The sequence below is a fragment of the Polypterus senegalus genome, chromosome 3 (genome assembly GCF_016835505.1).
Source record: "Polypterus senegalus isolate Bchr_013 chromosome 3, ASM1683550v1, whole genome shotgun sequence".
In the NCBI taxonomy this organism is placed as follows: Eukaryota; Metazoa; Chordata; class Cladistia; order Polypteriformes; family Polypteridae; genus Polypterus; species Polypterus senegalus.
The window spans coordinates 233175371-233196876 of NC_053156.1; the positions used below are offsets into that span (position 1 = coordinate 233175371).

The 21506-nt window shown below is 36.2% G+C and overlaps 1 protein-coding gene across 1 annotated transcript in view; it reads left to right on the plus strand.

Moving 5' to 3' along the window:
* The window catches only part of LOC120525980 (solute carrier family 22 member 3-like), a 61933-nt gene that overhangs the window by 21929 nt on the left and 18498 nt on the right, over nt 1–21506 (plus strand). Inside the window, exons 5-8 of the mRNA XM_039748759.1 lie at nt 538–655; nt 14091–14197; nt 14962–15176; nt 16383–16491. Of these exons, the coding sequence (XP_039604693.1) occupies nt 538–655; nt 14091–14197; nt 14962–15176; nt 16383–16491 (549 nt within the window). The remainder of the gene's footprint in view (nt 1–537; nt 656–14090; nt 14198–14961; nt 15177–16382; nt 16492–21506) is intronic.

Sequence of the window (21506 nt, forward strand, 5' to 3'; positions counted from 1 at the left end):
AGCTTATGTGTAGACGGAAAGCCATCTTAAAAGGTTACATGGAGATTCACAACATTTTCTGGATTACATAATATAAAGATGAACTTCAGTGATTTATGTGCAAATATCTGCATGTTGATGAATTCTTAGAAACAGACAGAGTATGCACTATGCATGAGTCAGGACTGTAGCTCTGCCAGGGAAGGCTCACTGACAATGAACTTTTAAACGTCTTATCAGAAGTTAGTGAAGGTCTGATAAAATACATTTGAGTCCAAGGTAAGCATTAACTGTGGAAATGTTACATCATGTGCAGAAACACATTGCAGCATTATTATTTAAGTAAGTGCCTTCATGTCCCTTTCAAACAACTGCATGTAGCTACTGAGGGATGGATGCATCATTGGGAGAGAGATAGCTCCACTCCTTTCAGCACAAGCCTTCTGGGGACTTCAAACTCAGTGGTGTAGAAAGCATAGAACTTGGTGCCTATACTTAAATTTACTATCTTGGAAATTAAACTTTCCAAGCTCAGTATCAATGTCATTTGTTTTTAAGGTTTCTTCCAGAATCTCCAAGGTGGTTGCTAATTTGCAAAAAGAACAAAGAAGCAATCAGAATTGCCAAAAAAATTGCTAAGCATAATGGAAGACCTTTCCCTACAACGTGCCAAGAGGTAATGAATCATAATATTTTTGTTACCATATTTGTTCAAAACTTTGAAGCCCTTTGGAAGTGATGTTTTGGCACTAAAGTGGCACTAGTGTAATAAACTGGTTACGAGATACAGCTTAAACCCTTCTAGTTTGTTTGGCTATCTTTTTAGCTCACTGGTAGCTGAATTAAGACCTCACTCATTTTGTCTTGGAAACAAAACATGTTCGGTGGAATTTTGTTATTATCTTGCTTTAACTGATCTAAACATGTAAACCATGATTGTTAAATCAATATTTATTTTAACACAAATGGCAACAAATGATTATTCGTAACACTAAACAAACTGAAGGAAGGTCAACAACAACAGTAAAACAAAAACACCAAATCAAAAGAGGCATCAAATCACATAGTAAAACGATTAGGTTTTATATGTTTAAATTGTATTATTGTAAGTTTTGAAAACTGAAAGTGTAAAGAATTTCTTATTTAAACACAAAATTGTACATGTGTACAACTGCAACATATCTTCTGTTTCAGAGAAAAACTTTGTTTAGGCTGCTAGAATATGTTATTTCCTTTAAATTAAATTTTGCACTTGATTCCTTTCTATTTTAAATGTCATATGAAACAATCTTCAATGTTGTAGTTTTCATGGAATGCACAATCATAATCAATATTTGAACAGAGGCCTTGATGGACTAGTTAATGTTTAATTTATTAGTTAATGTTTTTTTATTATTTTGGGCAGGCATTAACACCTCAGTTATGTTGAAATTCTGTATTTGTTACCCTGAAAACTTTATTTTGCATTTACTTTATAAAATCACCTGTATCTTAGTCACAAGTTTAATTTAGCACATAAAACATTCTCTGATTGGCTACATGACAGAGGAGCTACTTACTTTCACATGTAATCCTTGGTGCCATTCAAGTGGGCATTGTATGGCATGTTTTGAAAGTTGTTGTATGAGAAAATATAACATTTTTTTAGAAAATTGATATTGCAGTTCTGCGTGTAGCAGAAGTTAAAGATTCATTGGTAGATTAAAATTAATTACTGGACGGATGTAATGCAGACTCATATAAACAACCAGCTTCAATTCCAAAACACAATAAACTCACATCTTCAAACTCTAGCTCACTTAGTATTTTGAGAGAGAAGTATGAACAAACTCTTAAGGCAACAATTTGCTTTACTCCACCAAATATCTGTATAGTGTTATTTAAATAGACATTTGTCAGGCTGGTACTGTTGAGCATTTTAAACACTGCTGAAACACACTTTTAAATTTGGCCTTTTCATATTTTTATAAATGTTGGCCTCTTTGTACATCTGAGTTGCATGCTGTGTTAAAAGTGACATAATAGTAGTTGTTTACTTAAGCCTATACCATTTATTAATTGGTGTCTAAACTTAATTTAAGAAATCACTTTGGGAGCAGAAAAAATCTTTAAAGAAATATTTTCAAGTTTTGACTAAGCTATTACTAAAAGTATTACTGCTTGTACTTACTACTTTGAGTTTCTTTTGCTCTTTTGTCTCTTTGGTATTTTGATACTTGCTTAGTCTGATTATTCTTTTCAGTTTTATGTTCTACCTCTGCTTCTGAGATCTGACGTAAGTTAAGATAGCATTTACAGTCTTTTAATAAGAATAATACATATTATACAATATATAATAATCTTCTTCTTCTTTTGGCTGCTCCCATTAGGGGTTGTCACAGTGGATAATCTTCTTCCATATCTTCCTGTCTTCTACATCTTGCTCTGTCACACTCATCACCTGCATGTCCTCTCTCACCACATCCATAAACCTTGTCTTAGGCCTTCCACTTTTCCTCTTACCTGGCAGCTCTATCCTTAACATCCTTTTCTTAATATACTCAGCATCTCTCCTCTGCACATGTCCAAAACCAAAGCAATCTCACCCCTCTGACTTTGTCTCCCAACCGTCCAACTTGAGCTGACCATCTAATGTACTCATTTCTAATCCTGTCCATTACACCCAGTGCAAATCTTAGCATCTTTAACTCTGCTACCTCCAGCTCCATCTCCTGCTTTCTGGTCAGTGTCACCATCTCCAACCCATATAACATAGCTGGTCTCACTACTGTCCTGTAGACCATACCTTTCACTCTTGCTGATACCCATCTGTCACAAATTACTCCTGACACTCTTCTTCTCTAACCATTCCACCCTGCCTGCGCTCTCTTTTTCACCTCTCTTCCACAATCCCTGTTACTCTGAATTGTTGATCCCAAGTATTTAAATTCATCCACCTTCACCAACTCTACTCCCTGCATCCTCACCATTTCTCTGACTTCCCTCTCATTCACACATATGTATTCTGTGTTGTTCCTACTGAAGTTCATTCCTTTCCTCTCCAGAGCATATCTCCACTTCTCCACGGTCTCCTCAACCTGCTCCCTAATCTCGCTACAGATCACAATGTCATCAGCAAACATCATAGTCCACGGGGACTCCTGTCTAAAATTGACTGTCAACCTATCCATCACCATTACAAATAAAGAAAGGGCTCAGAGACGATCCCTGATGTAATCCCACATCCATGTTGAATGCATCCGTCACTCATACTGCAGTTCTCACCACTGTCACACGTCCCTCGTACATATCCTTGTACAACTCTTACGTACTTCTCTGCCAGTCCCGACTTCCTCATACAATACCACAACTCCTTTCGAGGCACACTGTTATATGCTTTCTCCAGGTCCACAAAGATGCAATGTAACTCCTTCTGGGCTTCTCTATACTTCTTCATCAACAAACTCAGAGCATTGCATCTGTGGTACTATTTCCTGGCATGAAACCACACTGCTGCTCACTAATCACCCCTTCACTGCCACCCAGTGCCTGTCTCACCTCCTCCCTAAACTCAACCTTGCAGTCTTCTTTTTTCACCTTCCACCATTCGATCCTTTGCTCTGCCCTCTCTCCCCTACTCTTCTTCTTGATCTCCAACGTCATCCTATAGACCACCATCCTATGCTGCCTAACTACACTTTTCAGTCTTTAATCTCCTTCAGATTGACTCGTCTGCATAGGATATAATCTACCTGTGTGCATCTTCCTTCACTCTTGTTCATCACCCTATATTCCTCCCTCTTCTTAAAATACGTATTCACCACAGCCATGCCCATCCTTTTTGCAAAATCCAATTTCCTCTGACCTTCTTCAGTCCTGTCCTTGAAATTATATCTACCCATCACCTCCTCATCTCCTCTGTTCTCTTCACCAACATGTCCATTGAAATCCACTCCAATCACCACTTTCTGTCCCTTGGGTACACTGTCCATCACCTCATCCAACTCACTCCAGAAATCTTCTTTCTCATCCATCCAACACCCAACTTGCGAGGTATGTGCACTAACAACATTCATCATCACACCTTCAGTTTCCAGCTTCATAATCATTACTCTGTCTGACACTCTTTTCACCTCCAAAACACTTTTGATATACTTCTTCTTTAAAATAATCCCTACCCCATTTCTCCTCACATCCACACCACCTGGCCTTACTCCCCTTCCATTTAGTCTCTTGTACGTACAAAATATAAAAACCTTCCTTCTCTCCATCATATTGGCTAACCCTCTTCCCTTACCAGTCACACTTCCAACATTAAATTTCCTACCCTAAGTTCCACTCTCTTTACCTTCCTCGTGTCCTTCTGCCTCCAGGACATGTCCCCCCCATCCTCTTCTCCTTCTTTGGCCAACAGTAGCCCAATTTCTGCCAGCATCCTGTTGGCTAACAGTACTAGTAGCGGCCATTGTTAACCCGGGCCTCGACCGATCCGATATGGAAATTTGTATCGTTGTATGCATATTGATCTTTTACACAGGATGCCCTTCCTGACGTAACCCTCCACATTTATCCAGTTTTGGGACCGGCATGAAGAAACACATTGGTTTGTGCATCCCCTGTGGCTGGGTTACAAAATATAATAATAATAATAATAATAATAATAATAGTTAAAGCCATATCAGGAGCTATAGTGGTGTTTGATAATGGTTATCCTAATCGTTTAAACTTCTTTTTTGAAAGGGTTTACAGCATATGTTGAGGTAATATTTTAAGTAATGATTACAAATTTAATGAAGATGCTCTTATTGCTGTCTTTTGAAATTGTTTGGAGAGCTTAAGATGACAACATACCTAGTTATGGAGAGAGAAAGGATCAGAAGGAAGTTTTGTAATTGCCCTTGAAAATTGGCCCAAGTGGCAAAAAAAGAAAAAAAGAGAAGAAAACGGAGATAACAAATTTTCTAAAACCTCTCTTAGGCAATAGGTGTTTCCCTGTGCTGTAAAATGTACTGTTTGACTAGAGGAGACACATTGAGCAATAAATGAATTATGCTTTTATTGTGGTCATTGTAATAATCAAAGAAACAATTATCGTGAGCATTTTGGCATTTTGAAAATTAAACCACTAATAAATTGAATGGATTTGATTCCTAAATGGAACACTTGAATTTCACTATTTTAATTACTAGTTTGCAATAAAATGAAGTTCAGTGCAATTAGGTCCATAAATATTTGGGCAGAGACAACTTTTTTCTAATTTTGGTTCTGTACATTACCACAATGAATTTTAAATGAAACAACTCAGATGCAGTTGAGGTGCAGACTTTCAGCTTTAATTCAGTGGGTTGAACAAAAAAATTGCATAAAAATGTGAGGAAACTAAATTATTTTTTTTAACACAATCCCTTTATTTCAGGGGCTCTAAAGTAATTGGAGAAATTAAATAACTGGAAATAAAATGTTCATTTCTAATACTTGGTTGAAAACCCTTTGCTGGCAATGACAGCCTGAAGTCTTGAACTCATGGACATCACCAGATGCTGGGTTTCCTCCTTTTTAATGCTCTGCCAGGCCTTTACTGCAGTGGCTTTCAGTTGCTGTTTGTTTGTGGGCCTTTCTGTCTGAAGTTTAGCCTTCAACAAGTTGCATGCTTAATTGGGTTAAAATCAGGTGACTGACTTGGCCATTCAAGAGTTTTCCACTTCTTTGCTTTAATAAACTCCTGGGTTGCTTTGGGTCATTGTCCATCTGTATCATGAAACGCCCAATCAATTTGACTGCATTTAGCTGGATTTGAGCAGACAGTACGTCTCTGAACACCTCAGAATTCATTCGGCTGCTTCTGTTCTGTGTCACATCATCAATAAACACTAGTGTCCCAGTGCCACTGGCAGCCATGCATGCCCAAGCCATCACACTGCCTCCACTGTGTTTTACAGATGATGTGGTATGCTTTGGATAATGAGCTGTTCCACGCCTTCTCCATACTTTTTTCTTGCCATCATTCTGGTAGAGGTTGATCTTGGTTTCATCTGTCCAAAGAATGTTTTTTCAGAACTGTGCTGGCTTTTTTAGATGTTCTTTAGCAAAGTCCAATCTAGCCTTTCTATTCTTGAGGTTTATGAGTGGCTTGCACCTTGCAGTGCACCCTCTGTATTTACTTTCATGCAGTCTTCTCTTTATGGTAGACTTGGATATTGATACGCCTACCCCCTGGAGAGTGTTGTTCACTTGGTTGGCTGTTGTGAAGGGGTTTCTCTTCACCATGGAAATGATTCTGCGATCATCCACCACTGTTGTCTTCTGTGGATGTCCAGGTCTTTTTGCATTGCTGAGTTCACCAGTACTTGCTTTCTTTCTCAGGATGTACCAAACTGTAGACTTTGCCACTCGTAATATTGTAGTAATTTCTCGGATGGGGTTTTTCAGTTTTCGCAGCTTAAGGATGGCTTCTTTCACCTGCATGGAGAGCTCCTTTGACCGCATGTTGTCTGTTCACAACAAAATCTTCCATATGCAAGCATCACAACTCAAATCAACTTCAGGCCTTTTATCTGCTTAATTGATAATGACATAACGATGGACTTACCCACACCTGCCCATGAAATAGCCTTTGAGTCAATTGTCCAATTACTTTTGAGCCCCTGAAATGAAGGGATTGTGTTAAAAAATGCTTTAGTTGCCTCACATTTTTATGCAATCGTTTTGTTCAACCTACTGAATTAAAGCTGAAAGTTTGCACCTCAACTGCATCTGAGTTGTTTCATTTAAAATTCATTGTGGTAATGTACAGAACCAAAATTAGAAAATAGTTGTCTCTATCCAAATATTTGTGGACCTAACTGTACATATTACATAGTACAATAAAATTCTTACTTACATTTCTCCTCAGAATAGTGGCAATAATAGAGTACCAATGGACCAACAGACACATGCATATACATGCACAAAAGGTACACATATAATGCAGCATATATACTGTACATGTTCTAATAACATGAAATAAGCAAGATAAAGAGATAGGGCACCTTGAAGGCGAACCCTGTGTAACTGGATGAAAAAAGGCAAAATCTGACAAGAGAAAATATATCCTCAGTTCTTGTTGATCTAACAGCAGAGTTTACTACTTGGTTCACTGGTGTGTAAGGCCAAAAGTAATCGTCAGAAGTATAAATGTGGAATTGCATGCTCTGCATTTTATGTTGCTTCCATGACATCAGTATTATTATTCTGATATATATTTGAAAAAGAGAGTTCTTTCAAAATCTGGCATAACATAAACACCTCATTGTCAAAGCTTATATTACATGGAGTAAAAAAGAAATGCTACTGAAACCATCCATCAATCCATCTATTATCCAACCTGCTATATCCTAACTGCAGGATCACGGGGGTCTGCTGGAGACAATCCCAGCCAACACAGGGCACAAGGCAGGAAACAAACCTCGGGCAGGGTGCCAGCCCACCGCATTACTGAAACCTTAAATTATTATTATTGCGTCTGAGAAAAATTAAGAATAATATATTGTATAATCTCTAACATGTTCTGATGCTAATCTGTGCAAGGGAATCTTATTAGCACCTCTGCGCTGAGTCCAGAAGAATCCTCTTTGCACGGCTTGACATATGTAGCTAGAGCAGAATCCAAAGAATTCAACTTAATTAAATAGAACCACAAACACATACTCATACAAGAACTGAGACAAACAACTATGTTAGACTTCAGTGAGCAAAAATGATCAACATGAATAGACAAAAATAAATTTTAAGAAAAGTGCCACAAAGACTGACTATTACTTTACTAATTAGCATCAGTAAAAGGTTACCTTTACTACTTCAGACTTTTTCTAAAATAGACTTACTCACCAAAGCATCCACAGTTGCACACAACTAGATGTGTGTATGATAAAACCCAGCTGCTTGTGCAGCCATATTAACTATTGTGGTGGCACCACAGTGGTATTCCTATTTTGTAAAGAAAATAAGCCTGCAAAGCATAAGTAGTGAAGCCACAATCACATATTTCGATTGCCATTTTAAATATATTATTTACTATTATTTTACATGTTGCATTTCACAAAATTAGTGCCAACATTGTCAACATGGTACATCACATGTTTGTACATACTCCTTAGTGAATTTGGGTGCCTCCTTTAGGGAACAAATGTACTTGGACTTAACTGGAAATCTTAACAGATCTTTAGGAATTCTTTTACATATTATCTCAAAATTATTATTACTACCTCAGCTTATTATTTCAGCTTTAATTTTGTTTTTCTTTTGTGACTACTTGGAAAAAAACCAGTGATGTGTCCTTAACTCTGTGAAAATACTGTACATTAAGCCTTATATCTATCATCTAAAAATAAATGAGATAATTTGCTTTGAGCAAAAACTTTAGATTTTAAATAGAATGTAAAATTCACTGGGTTTCTGACTTTTTGTTTTTCAGGGAGGGTTTTACAGTAACAAATTCATGACCCAGTTTTTTAAGGCATTCATAGTGCAATTTTTAGGCCAGATCTCTTAACCTCAATGTTGACACTCACATCATGATTGAGCAACATTCAGTGATAAAGGCTTCTTCATTTCACAGTCAAAAATGAGTGTTTTTAAATTGTGAATCAATTGTGAATTTTATTGTTTTATATTCTTGCTTCTGTGATGGGCTGGTGCCTTGCCTTGCGCCCTGTGTTGTTTGGGATTGGCTCCAGCAGACCCTCTTGACCCTGTAGTTAGGATATAGCGGGTTGGATAATGGATGGATGGATAGATATTCTTGCTTTCTATTTATTTATTTAAAAATAATTAGGCCAAACTTAACAAAGCAAACAAACAAAGCAAAGACAGAGACAGTATCCAGAGATACTCTTTTCCATGAAGTAGAAACTTATTCTAAAATGTTATTGATTAGATCCTGCCATGTTTTTTAAAAGTTATGAATAGATCCTGTAAGTGAGAATTAGATGTTTTGCAATTTCAAGTAGTATAGAACATCAGTTACCAACTGACTTAAAAGAGGTGGGGTGGGATACTTCCAGTCGAGCAAGATACAGTAAGTCTACATACTAGAAGTGTAGTAAAGGCAATTACAGTGTGTTTGACCTTCTCCACTTTAAGCCTGCCTAGTAGTGCACCAAACACAGCTGTTAATAGGTTGGGAGTGATTGTAACACTGAGGCTGTCTGATAGGCATGCAAAGATTTTTATCCAAAATGTTGTTAATTTGGTGTATGCCCATAATATGTGGCCCAGTGAGGCTGGAGTTAGATTGCAATGTTCACAGGTTGAATCGTGCCCTGGAAACATTTTGGACAATTTTAAACAAGATATTTGTTCTCAATAAAAGATTTTAAGTTGAATGATTGAGTGCTTTGCACATATGGAGCTAGAGTATATTCTGTGCCTGGCTGCTTTCCATTCCTTTTTTCAAATTCTAAGTGACAGATCCTTTCCCCAATGTACTTTGGAGTCTTTGAAATGAAGGGACTTTAAAATATTTGTATAATTTGTAGAAGTGCTATCTGAGTGCCTGAGTATCTGATCAATAGAACAAGGTGGGAATTGAGAAAAGTTGGGCAGGTTCTCTTTAATAAAGTTTCTAGCTTAAAAGTAGTGAAAAAATTGTGTTGATGAAATGTTGAATTTGAAGCCTAATTGTTTGTAGGATGCAAAGACGTTATCACTAAGTGTTTTAATCCCAGACACTTTTCAAACTTTAAAAGTGTATATTTTTGAGAGGTTGAAAAAGCTGGTTGTCACAGAGAGATGCAACAGATAAAAGCTTCTCTGTCTTAAAGTGCTTACTACATTGGTTCCATATTCTGAGAGAATGAAGGGCAATTGAATTATTAGTAAATTAACGGTAATTTGTATCAACTGAGGCACAGAGCAGGGAATTTAAAGAAGTACTGCAAGAGCTTATTTCTATTGCAGACCAGGCTTGTGTATATTAATTGATTTGTGTCAATGTCCAGGTCTTTATAGCTTGTATATTTGCTGCTTAGTCATAGAACTGCAAGTTAGATAGTGCCATGCCCTTTCTGCTTTAGGTCGTTGTAGAGTTGCCCTTTGGGTGCATGGAGTTTGAAATTACAAATAAATGAAGTTATAATTGAGTTGTATTTCTTAAAAAATGATTTTTTAATATACAGTATATGGGCATGTTTTGAAATAGTAATAGAAGCTTGAGAATGTTGTTTCTCCCTGCTAATGTAAGATGGAGGGTAGACCATCTATTCATGTCTTGTTTATTTTTTTCCATGCAGACAGCAAGATTTTTTTGAAGAAGAGCTTTATATTTATTTCTGATATTTAAACTGATATGCTAAATAAATGGGAAAGTATCCAGTCCGACATTGTGAGCTAGGGAATTCGCTGAAAAGAGCACACTTTTATTTAGATTGATTTTATTCTAGATATGTTTTGAAAATCTGGTAATGGTTTTAGAACTGCTAGCATAGAATTTTGTAGGTCAGGATGAAAAATTTGTCCAGACCACTCTCTTTGTAACTAAAACCAGTCCTTACTTAGTAAGTGGTCGCCTGTAAAATACTATCTTGGCATTTAGACTTGTTAAGTGTGAGAGTACATCCATTTTTTTCATTTCTCTTTAATTCATGTTTGAGACCCTTGATATTCCAGCTAGACATTCCAGCTATCAAAGTTCACTGTTTGGTCATAGAAATTTTGCTTGTGAACCTTTGTTAATATTTTGTAGTCTTTGGTTGAGGTAGTAAATTGTTACATATATTTATTCTTTAAATGTAACTGTCTGTCTGTGCCAATTGCTTTTTGTAACAGATGTACCTTGACCTGACTAAGAAAAACAGTCAAAGAAAATAATCTATGATGTTCATTGTATAACATTATGTTACCTCTACTAAACATTTACTTAGTACCATTTTGGACAAAATTAGTTGGATTACAACCAAAAAATAAGACTATAACAATTTATAGAATCATATAAACACCAGGGTTCCTTAGGTGGAATATAATAGTTGCTTATTTGTTAACAGAGTTGCAAGGGATTCTCCAAGTACTTTGGTTTCTGCCCACACCATTGATCTAATTATTTAATTAGCTTGTTCTTATATTTCACATTCAGAAAACTGCTCTAATATGGTATTTACATTTAGATAAAAAATCTGAAATGTGTGTTTTTTCAATTGCTTCAAAAGCATCCTTTTTTACCATTTTCTTTTAATCCATTTTTTCTGTGTAGTCTGCTTCTGTAATTGTTTCTAATTATTGACAAACAATGATTACCAGGGCAGACACAGGTACAAATAAAAATGAATGCTAAAGGAGAGCATCTGCTTCAGTGTCATATTAATGTGTGTGCTAATTACTAAGATAAGGTGTAGGAAATGTGGTTTTTAAATATAATCATACGACCCATGGTAACTGTTGACATTAATCCCAACCAAGTTCTCCTCTTAACTGTATCGTTGCCTTCAATACTAAGCTGTCTCTGCCTTTTTTGTGTCAGTCCAGTAATTATAAAGTTAGTTTGCTATTTTTTTATTTGAAATTAGCAAGTATTTGTATGTGTTACTGAGGGGATTCATTTTTCTTTTTCTTCATTTGATGTTCTGATTCTTTCAGCATTATTTCATAATTATAACATTGCTGATATCCTTTAATATTCAATGTCATTTGCACTTCATTGTTTCACTAATGCATTTTAATGGATCAAACTCCATAGAAAAAAGTTAAAAAATTGTAAAATTAAGTTAATACTTGAAGCTAAGTCAAAAATACAAATGTCTGAATTTATTTTACCAATAAATATAATTCTACCAAATTTTGCATTGAATGCAAAATAACAAAATATAGCAAATTAAACAATTACATTAATGGAAAGACTGAGAAATTGATTTGTGAAACTGGTTGTAATGAATAATGTCCCCCACAGGGGTACTCAAGATTTGATCTCAAGAATCCCTGACTTAACATTTCAGTATTCATTATCTTCTTGAAAATGATTGTGATGAATATTGTTATCTGTAGAAACAGAAAATAAAATATCCAGCATTGATATTGGTTGCAAAGTACCCAGTTTATTATTTACAAATTCTACTTTTTTACTCCTTAACTGTTTATGGCGTAGATATTAATAATTAATTTGGCTATGTCAATCAGCCATCACTTTTAATAGCATGTGTGATGATGCGGGTTCAGCGCCATGCTCCCATCTGCTGTTTGGGAGCCCTTGAACCCTACACCGTCGGTAATGTCACCAAGATGAGCTGACAAATGGGGACAAATCTCTCAAAGCCAGGGGATATATTCCAAAAGTGAAAAAGTGTTTTTATTTAAAACAATCAATAAACAAAAAGTGCAGTGCAACAGGTTCCAATAAATAAATCCATAAAAGTTCCAGTGGGGCTAAAAGCCATCAATAAATAAATCCTTTATAATCAGTGGTTAATACGCAGTCTCTCTCACTCATTACTCTCTGGCCCACCTCCGTCTTTCTCCCCGTCTCACCCATTGTTCACTCAGCCGGCGGAGCCCCAACAGCCTCGAGCTCCCTCAGTCAACCTCCGTCTTGGCCTCCTAAAGTACGTCACTGCCAGACCGTCGAGGTTGGCTCTCCTCCCTTCATCTTTCGCGCACCCGAAGTCGCTTCTCAGATTCCTCGGGAGAACATCTCTCTGCTCACCCCACTCACTAATTGTCAGTGGGGCGAACTAGCCCCAAGAGCGCCTCCACCTAACGCTCCTTCGCGGGGCCCCAACTCGTTCTGTTTCTCTCTTTTCATGTGTCCCGATCATCCAGCCTAGACTGCCATTGCAGTCCTTTAACGACCACCTCCATATATCATTGTACCTCCTTCCATTTCTCTCCCACGATTTATATCTCTCTCGTCTCCATCCATCTATATATACTCACACCCGGCTGCCTCCGTGGGTGCAGCATCTTTATTACACACCGCAGGAAGCCAATGAGGCAAACAAGAACGATCGCACCCATAAATGCAGGTGCGACTCGCTCCAATCACCTCATTAACTCCCCGCGGTCATGCAATCGCGCCCATAGAGAACGACATGGCTATACGGATTTAAAAACCCGACCCTTTTTTTCGGAAGCCGCGGACCCGCTATACCAAAGCATGCTCCATTACAAGGCACATTTTACAAAGACAAATGGACCCAAATGAAGATTAGGGAAGTTCTGAGGCAGGGGAGTTTAGTTGTTGTGGTTTTCTTTTCATAACGCCAACAAATCAATACTTATTTTTATAGAGCATTTTGATGATTTACTTTAGAAGCAGCAGTGTGACTTGGCCTTTCAATATCATAATTTAAGGATTAACTCTATTAGTACATAACTATGTTCCCCCATTAAATGTAGGAATTTAGAGAATGAGAAATGCTTTGGCTTTTTGTTTTTTTTTTTTAGTATGATGCTGAAGTTGTGAGGGTCATTGGCACAATTAGAAGCTGAAAATTTTGCTGACTGGTTTCAAAGTGCCTTACATCCCATTTGCGTTTTTTCATAATCTCATTTACCACCCATGTTACTTTATAGTTATGTATCACTACACCTCTAAGGCTGCTTTGAGTCAAATGGGATGGTCCTTTCCTACAATAACAACTTCCATTACATTGGAATATATGTGATATCTGTAAATGTTTAAGTTTGTTCTATTGCTGTCATACTTTATATCCTCATAGGCATAACAGTTATGCTGAGTAACAGATCTAAGAAAGAAGGGGCAGATGAGAAAGGTTAAAGGAAACACAAGTTAAAAACCTTTAAGCAACTGTTAAAAACAAAAAGACTAATCAATGTATAAATAAAAAGGGATTTAAAATTTGTCGAATCAAGGAGATACTGTAGACTAGTGGTGTGGAGGGTACAGCATATATCTGCTTACTATACATGAGAAAATATGAAAGTCATGAAACTATCATACAAACTTAAAAACAAACAAACAAATAAACAAATCAATAAATAAACATTTGTAATTTCCCCAGTAAAGTACATTTTGCATAGAATTGACAAAAAGAGTGTGGCATGTAATTGCTTATTATAAGTGAACAAATATGCAGGTCATGGGCATGTCCCATAAAGTACAACATAATATTATTGGTGTCTTACTAATCTGAATTGTCTTCAATTAGGTAGACACAGATGAGTCTGATCCAGGAAACAAGCACACCCCCTCTGTACTTGATGTGTTTAAGACAGCTCAGTTGAAGAAGTACTCTCTCATTTTAATGTATTCTTGGTAAGATAATTCACTCCAATACTGCTCAAGGCCTTTCCATTTTTCTATCCCTTTCAATCTGAGGCTGCTATTTCATGTTTTAAAAATGTATGCATGTTACTAAAAATGCCTGGGTCCTGTCAATGCCATATTTTGGAGCTGGTAAATTGGGGAACTTTAACATTGTCCATGGTTGTAAGGGTGATAAAGATGTCATATGGGATTTAATTTCTCTGTGTTATTGCTTGAAATGCTGAAGCAGTGGGCTGTTCTGGGGACTTTGTTTCTACAGTAGAAGGTGAAGAAATGTGAAGATAACATCTACAATTAGAATAGGTACTTAAAATCCATAGCTTATTTTACATGTAGTGTTTTTCTCAGTAGATGCTGAGCGTCCTATAGCTCACAATCTTTGTATAATTTGTCTTTTTTTATAATAATTATAAATGTATGTATTTATGTACAAACACATACTGTAAATATATATACTAATTTAATTAACAATAAATAAAGTCTTTAGCTGTTGGGATAGACTCTAGCCTCCCTGCATCTCTGAAATGTGTAAAATGCTGTTTAAGATGTCATGTTATACAATAACACAAACAATGGGGTTAAAACTCAAAGCTCAAGTGTACCATCCCAAGCCAGTCACCCTCACCCTGTTCCATCAAACTGCCTACAGTTAGGCTATGGCTGTGCTGACAAGACTAGTAGGAACAGGAATGTTAGTGTGGGTTACACACATCAACTGTATATCTTTCAATAACATGCCTATTTCCATACAGGTTTTCATGTGTTGTGGTGTACCAGGGGCTGGTCATGCGCCTTGGAATTATTGGCGGAAACCTTTATTTCGACTTCTTTTTATCAGGATTGATGGAATTTCCTTCTGCATTTATAGTACTAGTGACTGTAGACCGAGTTGGAAGACGACCACCTTTTGCTTTGTTCAGTGTTTTGGCAGGACTGGCCTGCTTGATCACTGCATTTATTCCTGAAAGTAAGCTTTGTTTACTTTTGTAGACATTCTTTATTTCAATAATGACGGTCAGTTTTTCTTTGTATAAAGAGCTTGTCAATCCCACCATAAGGTGCAAGAAAGAATGGCAAACAAAAGAAATGATCGACTACAGAAATGAAAGCCAATCATTTCTACATATTCAGAGAACACCAAGCTATCTAATATAATGTTAGAAGGATTGCATAAGAAACTGTAATAGAGTATGTAAATTGTGTGGCAAGTTTATCTAGATCTAGTAAGACTTCTGCCATTCAGCGGCTCAAGTCAAGACACTGAAGGAAGATCTTCTGATATCTAGTTGATTATATAGGGAAATAAGTGATACAAAAAAGAAATCAGAACATTAATGTGATAAACAGCACTGTGGTTCTGGATGAAGTGGTCAGTCTTACTTATGGAAAATTCAATCTTCAAAATAATATACTTTTATACTGTACAGGTATGGAATGATTTTAGGGTCTAATCCATGCCTTTACTGTTATGTGAGTACCTACAGTATTTGTTTTACTTTGCAATACCGATCTATTTGGACTCACTTTTACCTAATCCCTTATTTGTACACGGGAGTGTGACAAAGTCTATATAAGCATTCCTTGTCATTTCCCACAAACAAAAGTAACATACTATTTCTACATGTTATGTCATTTTGATCACATACTTTAAATTAGTAGTTATTATTGTGCTGTAAAATGTGACTTTTCTTTAACCAAACCAGTAGAACAAGTAAATAAACTTCAAGCAGGGTAAATAATGTATACAAATATATGAAAAACAGATCTCATATTTCATATTCCATTTCATTTAAATGATGCAGGAATCAAATAGCAAAATGTTTGCAGGGTAAAAAAGATAGAAAACTTGTTGTTATAGAAGGGAATAAACAGAAATAAAATGTTACTGCTGTTGGTAGACATGAAATCAAATGAACAGACATTTAATTTATGGAACATGTTTTTTTCTTACTGTACGAATATCTGAGAAACGAAGCATTTTGTAGTAAATGTGGTCAGTTGTTGTGGTATGACAGATTAGACAGACAGTAACAACATTTAATTAAATTGTAAGACATCTTATTTTGAGATTTTCAGTATGCTTCATGGATGCACAGACTACTGGACATAATACAGACTAATGGACATAATTTTTAAAAAATAAAAGATGTATTTTATTCCCTTGTTCCAACAGGCTTAAGCTGGCTGAAGACGAGTATTTCTATCATAGGAAGGCTTTCGATAACAACTGCCTTTGAGATACTATATCTTGTCAACACTGAGATCTTTCCCACTCCTCTCAGGTATTCCTTTTGTCAACTTGCATGTTGTTGTTGTTTCTGGACGTGTTTGCTTTTTCATATTTGTGGAGAGCTTCACCATTCCCCCTCCAGATTCTCTGTTTGTCTTCACAAATCTGACTTTGTAAAAGTTCAACAGTCATTGTTTCTGGTTCTCTGATGCCCCACAGTTTGGATTTCCCATTTTGAAAATATTTTAAATGCCAGAGTCATTTAACTTTTCTGAAGAATTTAGAGAATATTTTGTTGGTAAGTATGCACAGCAGGCAGTCAGCAGTGACCTGGCTTTGGAAGTTAGTAATTAGAAGTGTTTTGCTAATGTGAGAAAGACTTATCATAGCATTATAAGAACAATATTTCAAACTGCAATATAATTTATTTTAGATTTCAAAAAGAAATGAATACCCACTCTATTACAATACCAGTAAGTGTGATAATAACCTAGGTCATGCTGGTTAGACTGATTGGCAATTTCAGCCTAGTTCCAGTATGAGTGCAAGTCTGGATATGTGTGAGACTAGACCCTGAGATGGAGTGGCACTCTGTCTAGCGCTGTTTCCCGCTTTATTCCAAGTGCTCACAGAATACGTTCTGGCCAACAAAACCTTGACTTGGATTAAGCAGGTTTGACAATGATAAGGATTATTTATGTAAATATGAAAACTAGGGATCTAGGTTTACGTTACAGACAAGCTCCTTTAAAAATGAGTTTTTCAAATTTTTTCATTTTCTTTGGTAACCCATGTGTGTTATTTAAATGTAGAGGAAAGTGTCCTCTCCCACCAACCTTGGATTACACTGATTAGGAAAATTAATTGATAGATGGGCGACTGTTTAAAGATACACCTTTACCAGAAAAAAATTAGTTGGCTGGAAACATCAAACCCTTTTTCTTTTAAAGCAACTGATTGTCTGGTATGATTTTATTGTTCAAAATAGTTTCATTAGTAGTTGCATTACTTAGTGTTGCCTGAGTATCATTTAAAAGATTTGCTGTAAATGTTATTTTATGCTTCGAATAGATTTGAGCAGATTAATTTCAGTATATTAAAAAAGTATCCTACATTCAGTTGTTCAGAGTATTATGATCTGAAGTGTCTTTTACAAATTAATAGGAGGAGGCTAGGTTTTAGCCACTTGTAAGGCAGCATTATGAAAAAGTACAGTCAACAGAAAAAATGATTTAAATAGTACTATTGTATATACAGAATAATATTCTACAAAGTGAGAAAATGTTGTTGTATTTACCAGGGCTCTGGAGTTGGAGTCGAGACAATTTTAGGCACCTGGGGTCGGAGTCAGCAAAAATGTTCCGACTCTGACTCCTAATAAATTTAAATTGTAATGAAAAAAAATACAGCAAATTCAAATGTCCTATTTCACAAACAGTAGTGATAATTATGTACTTCTCTGATGTAAGAACCAAGCCTAGTGTGTAGTTGTGTTACTACTAGTGTGAAGTTCAGCTGAGCTATTATGCAACCTCTGTAGACATTCACATACTGTAATCTGGATTATGGTACATTACAAAAAGTGGTTTCATTTTATTTCAGATATAATGTGTTTAACAAGTTCATTTGAGTGTAAACAAGTGTAATGATGTAGGTGAAGGTGTGTGCTATGGCCTGATGTGTGTTCAGGGGTTCTGTTTGCACTATTCACATATGCTCCTACCTGGGCCGAACTTTAGCATAACTTTGCACCCCACCTGTTCTAGAAGATTTTGAAATTAAAAAGGAACAGATTCTATTTATTTTGCCAGATAGTGCTTCTAATATGTTAAGCACAATTGAGAAAATGAATAAAGTAGATTAACAAAGTGACAAACAGATATTAGAAGAAGACAGTTCTGCAAGTATTGGAGAAAGTGAAACCAAAGAGAATAGTGAAATTTTGGATAACATTGCTGAAGAAGTATCTAAGCTTACTACTATTCAACATATGCATTGTGTTGTTCATACTCTGCAACTTGCAATAAGAGATGAATTGAAATATCGTCATGTTGCTACTCTGATTGGCAAATTGAGGCAAGTAACTGTTTCAGCCAGGGCCCTTAAAACAGATGCCATATTGAAAAGACGTGCAGGAAAAGGAGCCATTTTGGATCAAACAACATGCTGGGGAAGCACTTGTTTGTTGGTAAAGCATTTGCTTGAACTAAAAGACTTTCTTGAAGAACTGGACAATTAAACAGTTTTATTAACTGAACGTCAGTGGGCAAAAGTAAAAGAACGGGAAAGTCTGCTTTCTTACCCCTTTACTGTCACCAACAGGTTGCAATATGAAGATTTAACGCCCGGTAAATTTTTCTGGGAATGGAAGAGCTTGACATATTACTTGAACAAAAGTAAAGGGTTGATAGCTGATGGCATTGCATCTTCAATGAAGAAAAGGGAGAGTCTATTACTGGATAATCAAATCTTGTTAGCTGCTATTTATGTTGATCCAATGAGTCGAATTGTGTTGAGCAGTGACCAGATTACTAATGGAAAAAAGGCACTCTATGATGTTGCAGTTCACATGAAGGGATTACTACTACCTGAAACACCACCACTGGATGAAGCTATAAGCACTGGTAACTCAGGATCATCCTCTTCAAATGAAGAATTAGACTTTGATTCCTACTTGGACAAAATGGAAGTTTCAAAAGCAAAACGACGTCGTCTATGTGTGAAAGATAAACAACCAGTAAATGTCCAAATAAAGAGATTCCAGCAGGAGTTTTTTAAAGAATTAAAAGAATTTGAAAAGTATGATCACTCATCGAAACTGACTGTAGAAGAAGCCACCCTTGTTGATCCAGAGATTATTAGTGATGTGGCTAGAACTGTAACAGCAATGCCACCCACCAGTTAGTGGTGAAAGTCTATTTTTAGTTTTAAAAATAATCAGATTTAAGTCAGAGTTAATTTTGGATTGCATTTAACAGCTATTCTACTCAACAACTGTATTCCAAGTTTAATATATAAACTGTTTTTTGTTAATGTGGTTAAGCTTTGTTTTTGTTTTAAAACTACTGAAGAATGTGGTTTATATTTTTTGAACTGGTAAAGTTCCTGTTCCTGATTTTTATGCATGCTACTACCTACTACTTTATAGCCACTTGATAAAAACAATAAATAAAACCTTATTGTTTTCATTTTTTTGTTTTTTGTTTAACTGGCCAATACAGTTGAGAGTCAGCTTCCTAGCCAGTAGTTCTGTGGTTAAATGATGTGTATGTTGTCTTCCTTCAATCAACATGGAAATACATTAGCATATTAAATACCAGGGAGTCGTAGTCAGAAGTACCGGAAACTAAGGAGTCGGAGTTGAAGGTTTTATTTACCGACTCCACAGCCCTGGTATTTACTAATATAATTGGTGATCTCAATTTGTTATGAGATTTAACTCAGTTGTGGAGTTGTGACTCTGTGATCTGGTAAGCTGGGTATGACTCCAAATACTTCAGAGAAACAGCACCAGAAAAGTTGTGTGATGATTGTGTAATTGTAAGCATACTTTAAATCAGTTTTAATTCCTGGCCATTACAATTGCCTTTCCTCAATTAAACATTTCTTTATACATTTTGTTATGGCTCCATGTTACCCCAGGTGGGGCATAATTGTCTCCTGGATCATTTATTGCAATTTAGGCTCACGAGAATAATAAAAGTTAGATCATATAAAAGTAAGAAGTCTATTCAGTGGTCAAGCAAGTTAGTCCTGCCAAAACATTGGAGAAAGTGAAAATTGGTTGTCTTCCAACTTGGCCTACAGTCACTAGTACTCTAAATGCAACAGTCTTCTTTCCATTATATGCATTTGCATTAGTAATTATGTTTGGTCAGATGTGTATGCTGCAATCAGAAGATAATGAGAGAAAAAAAAATTTATAACAGAACAAGAAAATGTCAAAAGAGATAAAGATTAGTTGGACATATGGTGACTTTGCTTTGCTTTACTGATAGGTTAAAATATTCTGTATGGCATATACATATCCTGATGTGACATCAAGTAATCTTGCTGTGTATGTTAGTCTGTGGCATTTGCTTCTAAAAATTCTTTTTATTGTGATAGAGGAGCAATACTGACGTTTCTATAGCCTTTTCTCCTATTTTAATATGGCATATAGCAAAGTTTGTGTTAAACAAGTGAGTTTCTTGCCTTTTTCAGTATCTTTTTTTGGAGCAGAACTTAGCTGTGCATTTCAGTAAATTTGAGTTTCTGTAACTTTAATTCACTGTGAGATGAAGCCCTCCATAAGTGAAGGCAGCAGCATAGAAGTCGCACAGAAGGTAATAGACAGGTATAAAAATGAAATCATAGCACTTAATGAGCCACAAATGAGAAACATTGTGAGCTTGAAAAATGCAAAAAATGAAACTTCACCAATATGATGGATTATATCCTTGTGTGCACCCTTCCCCAAAACAAACATTCCAAAACAAGCAGTTTGTTAAAGTTATTTATTAGGCAAGGATAGCTACTCCTAGGTTTTATTTAATTTGATTTAAATGAATATACTTTCTCACAATGCACTATGGTCTCACTAAATTCCTTCTATATTGCACTTTTGTCACAAACACATACACACCCCACCCCCATATCCACTCAACAGTAAGGTGAGTGGGCCTGAAGTGTTATCAGACATAACCTACTCAAACCTTGGCCCGTACCCTGGCAGCAACCAATTCTGGACATGGCTCCAGTCCATTGCAGGGCTCTTCCTACACATACTCACACTTGTACTCGCACTAGGCGAATTTACAAATTGGCTATTAAACATAAGAATAAGGCAGCTTTATATCCCATCTCAGTTTCACTTCCAAGATCAGTAAAACTATCAGAAAATTTTTATGCATTCATCCTCTGCTGACACCAAGTCTAATTTGCATTTCCATGTGAAACTGGAAGGAGACTCTGATATCTCTAGAGTGACAGGCAGCATAAAGGATGGTCAGTGGAGCATGTCTAAATCTACCTCCAGAGTGAAGAAAACCATGGTAGTAAGTTAATTCAATTAGTAGAAAAATTTAT